At 46.6% G+C, this 11,003-nt stretch overlaps 1 protein-coding gene across 5 annotated transcripts; it reads left to right on the forward strand.

Annotated features, from left to right (window-relative positions):
• The first annotated feature begins 4,741 nt into the window (after positions 1-4,741).
• On the forward strand, positions 4,742-10,503 carry LOC127332320 (uncharacterized WD repeat-containing protein C2A9.03). 5 transcript variants are annotated; one of them, XM_051358589.1, is made up of 9 exons: positions 4,742-5,055; positions 6,526-6,693; positions 6,781-6,867; positions 8,813-8,947; positions 9,026-9,130; positions 9,217-9,308; positions 9,415-9,523; positions 9,612-9,698; positions 9,817-10,503. In XM_051358589.1, exons 1-9 carry the CDS (start codon positions 4,930-4,932, stop codon positions 10,234-10,236), a joined length of 1,329 nt encoding a protein of 442 aa, XP_051214549.1. In that variant the 5' UTR covers positions 4,742-4,929; the 3' UTR covers positions 10,237-10,503. The 5 variants fall into 5 exon arrangements, with proteins under 5 accessions (XP_051214549.1, XP_051214550.1, XP_071675699.1 ...); XM_051358590.2 differs by having other exon boundaries at positions 6,535-6,693; XM_071819598.1 differs by lacking the exons at positions 4,742-5,055; positions 6,526-6,693; positions 6,781-6,867 and adding an exon at positions 6,875-8,716.
• The last annotated feature ends 500 nt before the right edge of the window (positions 10,504-11,003 follow it).

An 11,003-nucleotide genomic window follows, 5' to 3' on the forward strand; every position in this document is an offset into this window, starting at 1 on the left:
GTTCCCAACCCTCACTGAATCTAACTCTCCCGCGTATTATTATAGACGGAAGGCTTAAACTGGGATCGTTTTTGAATTAACAAAATCATCAACCGGCTAGAAGTACAACATAGATCACAGTTGCGGAGACCAGCTTACATTAAACACACATAAAGAGAGATAGAGAGAGAGTCCGAAAGAAAAAAGAAAGCCTACAACAACAAAGATAATCTAAGCCTTGGAGTCTTCATCCTCCGGCCGCTTGATGATCTTGGAGAGTGTCACCTGATAGGGACCAAACCTTCACCGGAGTTCCTGCAACACCGTCTCCACACCATACTACCCCACGCCCTGACCACAAGCCATGATCACCAATAGTAGTCAAGGCTTCAAAGGCAACGCCTTCAAAAAGTTAGCGGCACTGGAATGCCGTCGTTGCCCGACCCAAGAGGGTCTAGATTTTCACCCAAAGATCCATGAACATGATGAGTGGAGAAACAGTGTCCAACAACGACGCCTCATAAGCATAATCGTCGCCAGCACCAGACGAACCGGGCAAGGCTTTCGCCTAGAACCTTCTATCCTTTTCATCGCAACGATCTAAAGAATTTAATCTAAACTAATCGCCACATAGCCCCCGCCAAGCTAGCCACCTAGATATCTCGAAAGGAGCGGAAAAAAATCAAGGTAGACAAAATGAAGCAGATGAGGACGATTGTAGTGATGTCCAACTGGTAGAAATGGCCAAACATGTTGCCAGGAAGCTAATAGCAAGACATACCAAAGAAAGGGGACCTTCTCCTCCCAAGGTCCAACAGATTACAGAGACAAATCCACGCCAAAGTAAGAAAAAGGAACTTGGGAAATTGGAGTACCGAGAGCCGCTGCTCCGACCCCAATGGCAAGCAAGTCACCTGAGACTGCTCAACACAATTTCTAATGATGCCTATCTCAGTTACTATAACTTGTGTTTTTGCTGCATAACTTTCTTAGAGAGAACACACATTGTTAGCAACAAAGCGCGCATAATTTTTACTTAGATACTCTCTAATCTGTTTGCGATATTTTATGAACAATGTGTTCTCAATAGATCTAGTTCTAAGTTACAGCTTGGTGGACTTCAAAATCAATGGATCTACCCCTTTTGTTTTATACTATGTACTTACAACTACTTTTTTTTTGTTTTAAATCAGTTGTCGAAGGTTCGGTCAGATTTAATCATATGTATCTAGATGTATTTTAGTGTGTAGATTCGTTCCAAAAAGCTGCATCATACAAATTAGTTATACCCTCAAAAAATAAATGATCTCACTTGCACCGAACATGTACAATGCAAGGTAATGTATATCTTCCATTCGCTCCAAATTAATTAACTCAAATTTATGTAGCTAGTATATCATAACACTGTAAAGTAAGTCATGCGTAGATAATGATGAGGCAATTATTCCAATTAAGAATATTCTAAATTCGTATACACTCTCTTCCTTCTTGTATATAAGGCGACAAACTCATATTCCAAGCACCCATAAAGCCAACTAATGAACGTGAGATTTTGTACGTGGTGGAAGCGATGCTTGAACTCACATCGTTTACGTGTTTATATAGTTCAATTCAATGCCACAACGGTTACATGATGGTTTTGGTCAGGGGGAACACCATAATCACCATGATTGACTCAATCATGACGTTGATCGGGGTGGTTAACTCACTGCCTTCTATACCAATTTGTGCCTTATATGAATGACACAATCAATGCACATTTATTTGGCAAGATACTTTTCCTAAAATCCCCCTTTAATCTAAACTTCTCTAAACTGTGTTACCTTCCTCTGCCCTCCATGTCTCTCCTCTCTTCCATCCCACAGTCACAACAGAAGTGTTATGGATGTAAGTGATGACCCGGATGATGTGGATTGGAGTTGTTGTCGACGTGCCGCTGTAGACGTAGCCAAGATGCAGATGTAGAGGTAGCTGATGATGTAGCCATGATCGAGGTAGTCATGATCATTATAGTACTCGTCTTAATCGGTGTAGCCGCATTCGCTGGAAGCGCAAAAAATTGCGCGTTTTTTTTTGGACGGAGATGTAGTCATGGAAGAGGCACCATCCGGATGTCAAAGGGTGCATTCCGGGGGCGTCTTGCAGACGTGGTTGTAGGTGAGGTCCTCCAATTTTCGCAGGACTGGAGGAAACCACCAAGCCCACAACGGTTTTGCCAGAACCGTGTAGAACCGTGTGCACTGTTGTAGTGTCGATGCAGTTTCTCTATGTTGGGACGCGGTCGATGACGTCGTCGATGTCATGTCGCCTTATAGTAGTACTTCAGAGGGCGTGTGTCCATCCTAGTGGACGATGTAGAAGCGACGGCGTGTTGACGAGGTGGTTTTGTTGATGAATGCCATGCTAATGTAGACCTTAGCGATGACTTGTCGGTGATGTTGAAGAAGAAATGATGTAGTGCGTCATCTCAAGGCATCCCTTGTGATGACGATGACATCGATGCCGTGCTAGTGGAGAAGTCGATGAAGTCTCGCGCATATGCTTGACGGAGATCTTTCTGGTAGCCTGACATAGTTGTACAACTGCTGTTGTAGTTTGGCCCGTTGGAGTTGTTGCTCGGTGCAATGTAAATCGGTGATGGTGAGCTCTTGGTGTTGATGCTAGGTGCGAGAGTTTTCCTCCGATGGCTGATGCCGGCCAGGTATAGTTGTGACTGTGCAGGTCGGCATGCACGTGTGCTTCCTGGTGATGAAGGTGTCGAGTCAGGGAAGATCTTGAGAGCCTGACGAAGTCGCGTCGCACGATCGAATACGATGTGAGCCCGACTGCTGGAACTCAAAGATATTGCTGATAGAGCCGCTTATTGATGCCAGAGCCGCGTGGAAACACAGAGAAGATGGAGATGTAGCAGACTTGGGCAGCGCGATTTTTGCATTGTTTTTCACCGATCGAAGGACGTGAGGATCTAAGGATTTATTCGTGGCTAACCTACTGAATTGAAATTTCAAAAATTGAATATGTATGTAAAGAGCCAATCTGATCTTCGATCGAGACCGGGTGCCGCGCCCCCGAGGACTGATTGATCTCCCCGGGGCAGCTCTATGCGGAGTTGGTGGATGAACCTAGGATCGGTGTCGTGAGACTAACCGCTCTGATATCATCTGACTTTACTTATGTGGTAGAAGTGATGCTTGGACTCACATTGTTTACATGTTTATATAGGTCAATGCCACAACGGTTACATGACGGTTTTTGGTCAGGGGGAACACCATGATCACCGTGATTAACTCAATATGACGTGATCGGTGTGGTTAACTCACTGCCTTCTATACCGATTTGTGCCTTAAATGAATGACACAATTGATACATATTTATTTGGCAAGATACTTTCCTAACAATGAATAGCACAATTAACTATGTAAAATTGCTCTTATGTTCTAGGTTAATTAAATGTGGTGCATGTGGTATCTATTTCTCTATAGCTGCATGTAACATTCACAATATTGAGTACCATCCAACCACGTAGAAATCTAATAAATTATTCTCGATTAGCGTTAGTAACTTTGTATATATAAGACTAGTTATAATGCATAGTCTTATAAGGCGTCTCGTTTTACGTGCTTTTTGATTGATCTAGAATTACTTCAAATAGATAAAAATTGTTCGTATGAAATTAATCTCATTAAAAAATATTTTTCAATACGAATCCAACGATACTAATTATATATAGTATAATCAAGATTTTGTTGCTTAATTTTTATGGTCAAATTTCATCTTGAAATACGCGTGCGTCTTATTCCTTGAAACGGAGGTAGCATCATAAAAAAGGAGCCTGTGTATGATACTACTACATGTTACTATGTCCACAATACATGGTATCATGTACTAGTATCATAATCTTCTTATATTAATTGATATGAAAAATTTCAATGCAGATCTATGTACAAGATGTATTTGATATTAAATATTTTATATGTCATGTTAACAAATTACATTGAATATAACACTAAAATACATCTATTATACGAGGCTTAAAACATATATTTCTGATATAATACGAAAAGTGTCTTTGGCTCGTGGGCACCAGTGCTCCTGCTGTTTAAAAAAAAATCGAAAATCATACATATTTATTTCAAAAAAATCTAAAAATAAATTTGGACATAGTAAATGACGTAACCTGCAAGAGTGTAAACTTTTAATATGAAATTGTTTTATATTATAGGCTTAATAGACAAAATCTGTTAAAATTTAGAGATTTAAAATATGCATATCCATATCTACACGTTTGTAATTTTTATGTAGGCCATAATATTTTGTATTTGAAATTAAAATTTTATACGTTTATTGTATAATTTTTTGACTACACCATAATTTTTTCTAAACTTTTTAAAATATAAAAATATGATTTTTATAAAAAAATAGTAGGAGCACTGATGCACATGAGGCAAGAATATCTGTCCGCACCCTTATATAGTTATATTCATGAACTGGGGAAGTACAGTAGTATGGTGCCAAGCGCGAGGAAGGGACAAAATCTGCCGCGATAGCCGCACACACTCGTGGGAACCATGCAGCGTGACATGTGGACAGCGCCGTGTCTAGACTCTAGACGCCTCGTCCGAGCCATGCGCGCGGGCAGCGAGACAGCTACGTTACACACTCCGGGGCCCCGCCCGCTCCACCGCCCCGTCGTAAACGGCGATCGCGCGCCCGTTACCGCCAACTCTGCCCGTCACCTATATAAACACCAGCGAGGTCAGGAGTTAAACTTTCTCCATCACGCTTCCCCGCTCTGCTTCTTCTGCTCACTGCTCACCGATCAGACATTCTAACCTCCTTCCAATATCCAGCCACGCAACCAAGTCGATAGAGATCTTCTTCTTGTTTTGGTTTGTCCGGAGCTCTGTGTTCGTCGATTCGGGCCTTCTGCAATTCGGTGTCAGTCCGGCCATGTCGCATGATTTGCAAAACGATTTGGAGGTGGTCGGCGCCAGCGACGATTACGGCTTCGAGTTCGACGACGATGCCGGCGGCGAAGGGTTCCAAACCTCCGGCGGCGCTTCGCGATCCCATATGGTATGATGCCAGAATCCTCTCTTTGCTTCACTGCTAAGTGCTGAGACGAGTAAGGTTGATACCTGAGAAGCGAAATCTCACCTGATACCTACGAACACCGTCTCCTTAGTCCCCAGGCTGACGATAAAGGGAAACACTTCAAATCACCCGGGGGATCAGGTCGTGCGATCGTCCGGGTCCGCTCGTGGCCGCGTGTCCCGGAAACGTGCGAGGCAGCGGGGTCTTGGGGCCCACCCGAGCGTTATCACTTCCGGATGTCCTTCCTCAGCTTTTTCCCCATTCCATCTCTAGCGCTTCGCCCGGCCATGGCTCCCATCAGCACCGCACAAGCGCCCCCAAGCTCGGGATCCGGCGGCACTGCGGGGATCCCTGCGAGAGGAGATCTAGCGGTGCTGGTGGCCGTACGGTGATGCTGCCATCGGTGAGCGCCGCTGCTACAAGCTTCCGGCGGCGCTGCTACCATAGCGCGGCGGCGCTGCTACAAGTTGCCGGTGGCGCTGCTACAATCGTCCAGCGGCGCTGCTACAATTGTCCGTCGGTGGTGCTACAATAGCGCGGCGTTGCCACCCGGCGGCGCTGCTACAATTGTCCGTCGGCGGTGCTACAATAGCGCGGCGTTGCCACCCGGCGGCGCTGCTACAATTGTCCGTCGGCGGTGCTACAATCGCCCGGCGGCGTTGCTGCGAGCAGAGGCCGGAGGTGCTACAAACCCCGGCCAGCGTTGCTCCCGGCAGCCTCCGACGTTGCTCCGAGCGGCAAAGGGATTTGCTTTCAATGGCGTCGGCGGTACCTACAAACTGGCGCTGCCGTGCTGCAGCTCGCCTCCCGTCTTGCAGTATGCCCGCCACCGGCAGCCTCGTTGCCTCGCTGCATCGCTGACGTCGTCTCTGCTACAACTGCCCAACGTCGATGCTACAAGCGCCGGGCGCCGCTGCTACGAGCCATCGCCGGTGTAGCAAGGGAGCGGTCGCGCGACACTGCGATGGGCTTATTCACCGACGACGGATGTGGCTCACCGACAAGGGATGCGTGCAGCTCGCACAAATGGTTTGCCGCTGCTACCTGTCGACCTTGCTGCGATTTAGATCTTAACGGCGGCAACTGCAGATCAGGGCGGAGGTGCGCACGCGCGCAGGGAGATGAGGGTGGAGCAACGCCGGCGACCAATTTGTTCCACGCGCGATGCTTGGACAGGAGTTATTGGGCTGGGTGTTGTGCCTGTGATGCGGCTGCCATGGAGAATTTTCGCTGGAACAAGTGCGACGCGAGAGTAGTTTACGGGAGACGGTGTTGACCACTTTAATCAGACGGCGAACGATACTTTAAGGACTTTAATCGTGCGGCCAGCGACCCGGGGGATCGCGCGATCTGATCCCCCGGGGGACGCTCAGCGTCGTCCCCAACGATAAATGAGCGGCACAGCGACTTCACCTTGCTTGTTCTAACAGGTTTTTAATTTTCCTGTCGTAGGATAAGCAGATGGATGCCACTTCGGCCTTGGAATTCAGACAAGGGAAGGACATGCAGGGGATACCCTGGGAGAGGTTGAACTACACCAGGGATCAGTACCGTCAGGTGAGGCTCAGACAGTACAAGAACTACGAGAGCCTCGCTAGGCCGCGGGATGGACCTGAAAAGGTAAGAGCGAGATCCCCTGCTCATCTTTTGTAAACTACGTTCTCCTTGTTAATTGTGTTTGGTCCGGCCAATTATTTCTGATTATAGGTGTGCCAACGAGTGGAGAGAAGAGACAGCTTCTACGGTTTTCAGTCGAATACGAGGCATGTCAAGCCAACAATAGTGCACTTTCAGGTACCGAATTTCTTGGAAATCTCTTTTCAGATACTCATATGCGTATGAGAAAGTATGAACTTGCACCTGCATACAAATTTTCGGAAAATTTATCGTTTGGATTAGCTCGGCCGATTATCCATGTAGTGATTATTTTTCGAAAAGAGGAACGAGCGCCGGCATCTGCAACTGGATCGACAGATGCACGCATCCTTTCTTATTCATAAAACGACAGCTAATTCAGAAAAATGATACAGGAGTCATTTACTTTTCTTTTCCGAAATGGAGGCCTAGCCTCAGCATCAAGCGATGCATAGGGCTTCTCATTTATTTCAAAGTACGGGTAAAAATATATTCAGAGTTTACAATCAAGGATTAGATAAGGTCAAAACATGAATCAACCAAGAAAAAATATGACACAAAAAGCGACTATCCATTTCCTAGTCTATTAATATGCCGCCATCCAGTAAAAGAAATCCTGAGCAACCATCAGCAGTCAGTTGCAGGCTGATCCTCCAGGAGAAGGAGTCATTTACTTGGTCAATTGTCGTTTACTAACCTGCCACACGGGTAACAGATGGAGCTATTGTGTGATGCAGATGGCTTTCTTTCAGTTATTTGTTTCTCTGTGTCGCTGTGTCGCTACTTGATGACTATTGCTGAGATGGATTGCTTATTTACTTGTTCACATAACATAAGAAATTGTTCTTATGCTAGTGAAGGTTTGCCCCCTCACCACAGTTAGGCACGTTTTAGTCATCTAGCATAAGGTCACACTAACAGGAGTTGATTCTTCCAAATCTTTATTTTAATATACTGCAATATTCTGGTCTTACAAATTTCAATTTTTCTTATCGACGCCTTTTAGTATGCGAGAACTACCAGCATCTCTTCACCCGCACAAAATGAACTGACCAGGTGGCCTTAATATGGACCAAACACATGCTTTGGACATTTGCTGGCCTTTGTTTCCAAAACGAAAGTAAAATATCGTTGGCTTGTATTGTGATTTTTTTTTTTTTTGCGGGGGCTTGTATTGTGATTGGTTGAACAGCCCTCATTTTCCCAGTCAGTTGTGTTTATATCTTATTTTCTGTTATGTTATATCTTATTTGATCCAGTATACGTTGTTATTCATGCCTCCTCCGTGTACACATGCATAACATTTGTTGCAGGTCTTATGACGACTCGGATCAGAATATCTTCAGCTGGAGTTGTAGTTTTGGTCTCAGAGTTTACCAGTGATAATAGGACAGCTGCGATATACCTTCGTCTCATATATCAGGTCCGCAAGCAAGTGGATGAGCACCCTCAGCAGTGAACGCTACTAAGGATCACCATGGAAGTATGAGGTGATGGTTCTATTACAGGCAAAGAAGAATTGTGTCTATGAATCCCCTTTTGCAGGTTGCACACGAGAAGAGGACTAATTAATAAATTAGATACTGCTATGTCGTCCACTTTTATTATCGAACACTTCGTTTTTTTTTTTGGTGACTCGTATTGTGATGGTGTGCAAATATGTCTCCTTGTATAATGTTCTTGTGTGCCCGCATACGAACCGAAGTGTCTACCTAGCTTGAGCTTTAAGCTGGGGTTCAGACTAACAGCTTACATTGGCTTGGAAAGTATACACATACTTGCAGAACTGTAGCTCTTTACTGACCTTAAGGAGCACTGAATTTTAACGGTGGCAACAGATAATTTTAACTTCCTGAAACTGAATAATTAAAGAAGTTCATTCTTATGTCCTGCCTTGGTGACATTTCTCGTTTGTTGTCGTAATATGAACATCTGGTTGCAGAGAAATCCACTGAACTAGATAATGATATGTTCTGGCTTTAATGTGAATCGAAGTATATTCAACGTGGTAACCACATGAATAGAGTGGCGCTTACTTGCATCATCGCATCTCTGCAGTGTCTTGTGGTATAAATCCGCTGACCATACGCTTCAACATCTGCAGCTGAGGAACCTCCTGTGGGCAACTTCCAAGCATGATGTGTACGTAATGCAGAACTACTCTGTGATGCACTGGTCATCTCTGCTCCAGAGCGGAAAAGAAGTGCTCAATGTTGCAGGCCAAGTTGCTCCAACTCAGGTGATCCACCGCACCTAGCAGCTATCATCGGAATGCCGATCAATGTCTAATCCACCACGTGACTTTTTGCTGTAACAGACTGTCCGTGGAGCTCGACCCTTGTCCAGAGTGCAGATCAGCACCATGGCAGTGAAAGACAATCTCCTGGTGGCTGGTGGTTTCCAGGGGGAGTTCATCTGCAAGGTAGGATGATTAGGCACGAAGTGCAGACCTATGGAATATGGATGTTGTTATGGATCTCCTTAGCTGACGGTGCTATTTTGTGTCAGCATGTCGACCAACCTGGAGTAGCGTTCTGTACGAATCTGACCGGCAACAAAAAATCCATCACCAACGCTGTCGAGATCTACGAATCACCCAAGTGAGCAAACCAATTGCCAATCTGTTTTCCCGATCTGGGCAATGATCGATCATGTCAATCATTGAAACTGTTTTGCTAACTGAATTCGTGTCTTTCCGTGATGCAGTGGCGGCTCTACCCGGGTAATGGCGGCGAACAACGACTGCGTTGTTAGAGCTTTTGACACGGAGAAGTACAGCCTGCTCACCGAGTTCTCGTTCCCATGGTCGGTCAATGTGAGTGTGCCCTGTCGTGATGAGCTGCTCAAGTTATCTGCATCGTTCCACTGTTTTTAGTATCTCATGCCATGGAGTTGTGATGCAGAACATGTCCGTCAGTCCCGACGGGAAGCTGCTCGCGGTTCTCGGTGATAGCTCCGACTTCATCATCGCCGACTCCCAGTCCGGAAAGGTACAGAACAGATGTAAATTTGCTCCGAGTTTCTCACGAGATGTACAGTAGTACACAATTTTGCTTAGAAGAGTCTGCATTTTGCTCTGGCTGCTAATGGCGTGTCGATGCCGTCCAGGAAATCGCGAGCCTGCGCGGCCACAAGGACTACTCCTTCGCGTCGGCGTGGCACCCAGACGGGCGCGTCGTGGCCACGGGGAACCAGGACAGGACGTGCCGGCTGTGGGACGTGCGCAACCCGTCGGAGGCGTTCGCGGTGCTGGAGGGGAGGATCGGCGCCGTCAGGGGGCTCAAGTTCTCGCCGGACGGCAGGTTCCTGGCGGCGTCTGAGCCGGCCGACTTCGTGCACGTGTACGACGTCGCTGCCGGGTATGCCCGCGCGCAGGAGATCGACCTGTTCGGGGAGATCGCCGGCGTGTCCTTCAGCCCTGACGACGGCGCCGAGGCGCTCTTCGTGGGCGTCGCCGATCGGACGTACGGCAGCCTGCTGGAGTTCCGCAGGCAGCGCCAGCACGGCTACCTCGACTGCTACTTCTGAAGTACTGTACAGTATAACAAGCTGCATTCGGCGTGCCAATCTTGTGTTGCTAAGTACGGAAGAGTCGGGCCGGGCAAGACATGAATTTCGCCAGTCTTTTTTTTTTGCCGAGGTGGTGCGTTCGTGTTGGCTAGCTTGTAGGCTGTAGCTGTGGTTGCCTCGTTAAGTCGTGTGTATACTGTATGTAGAGTCTGCTGCACTTATGCTGATGTATCTATTAGCTTTGGTTTTTGTGAGGCTAATGCATCGATACGCGACTTCCAGCAATCTTTTTTTAAAAATTAACGTTTTATTTGTTTAAAATTAACGTTTTATTCGTAATTTTGGAAATGTTTCGTTACTTTCATATGAAAATACATTGAAACGGCCGACAAAGAACTGCTGGCCCTCATCTTCTTTTTTTTTTGCGAAAGAGGGTGGATTTATATAAACACTGCGTTCTTACAGAAAGGTCCAAGAAAAACAAGGAAATTACAAAGAACTCCTTCTTCCTCCCTACCCCGACCTCGCCGGCGACCTTGACGAGAAGGCGTCGCGCCACTGCTGCCGTTCGTCGAACCTTGGATAGACGAAACCAGGCCCTGTGCAGATGGGAAGACTCCATTCACCGCCCCTGGAGAGGTAACGCCGAGATCCATCGGCTCCGCCGCGCATCTTCTGTCCACCATCTTCAAGCTCAAGATCCACGCCGGATCCGGAGCGGCAAGCAAAAGCTCGGGGGCCTCCGAGCACCTAGAGGCCAAGAGCACGACGCCGTTGCTCCGAGG

This window comes from Lolium perenne, chromosome 4, assembly GCF_019359855.2.
Source record: "Lolium perenne isolate Kyuss_39 chromosome 4, Kyuss_2.0, whole genome shotgun sequence".
Lineage (NCBI taxonomy): Eukaryota > Viridiplantae > Streptophyta > Magnoliopsida > Poales > Poaceae > Lolium > Lolium perenne.

Excerpts from the sequence above, each read along its gene's own strand:
- LOC127332320 (XM_051358589.1), top strand. The coding sequence starts at position 4,930 with ATGTCGCATGATTTGCAAAACGATTTGGAGGTGGTCGGCGCCAGCGAC. Across the intron at positions 8,948-9,025 it reads GCCAAGTTGCTCCAACTCAG|ACTGTCCGTGGAGCTCGACC; the intron begins GTGATCCACCGC and ends TTGCTGTAACAG. Across the intron at positions 9,131-9,216 it reads AGGGGGAGTTCATCTGCAAG|CATGTCGACCAACCTGGAGT; the intron begins GTAGGATGATTA and ends ATTTTGTGTCAG.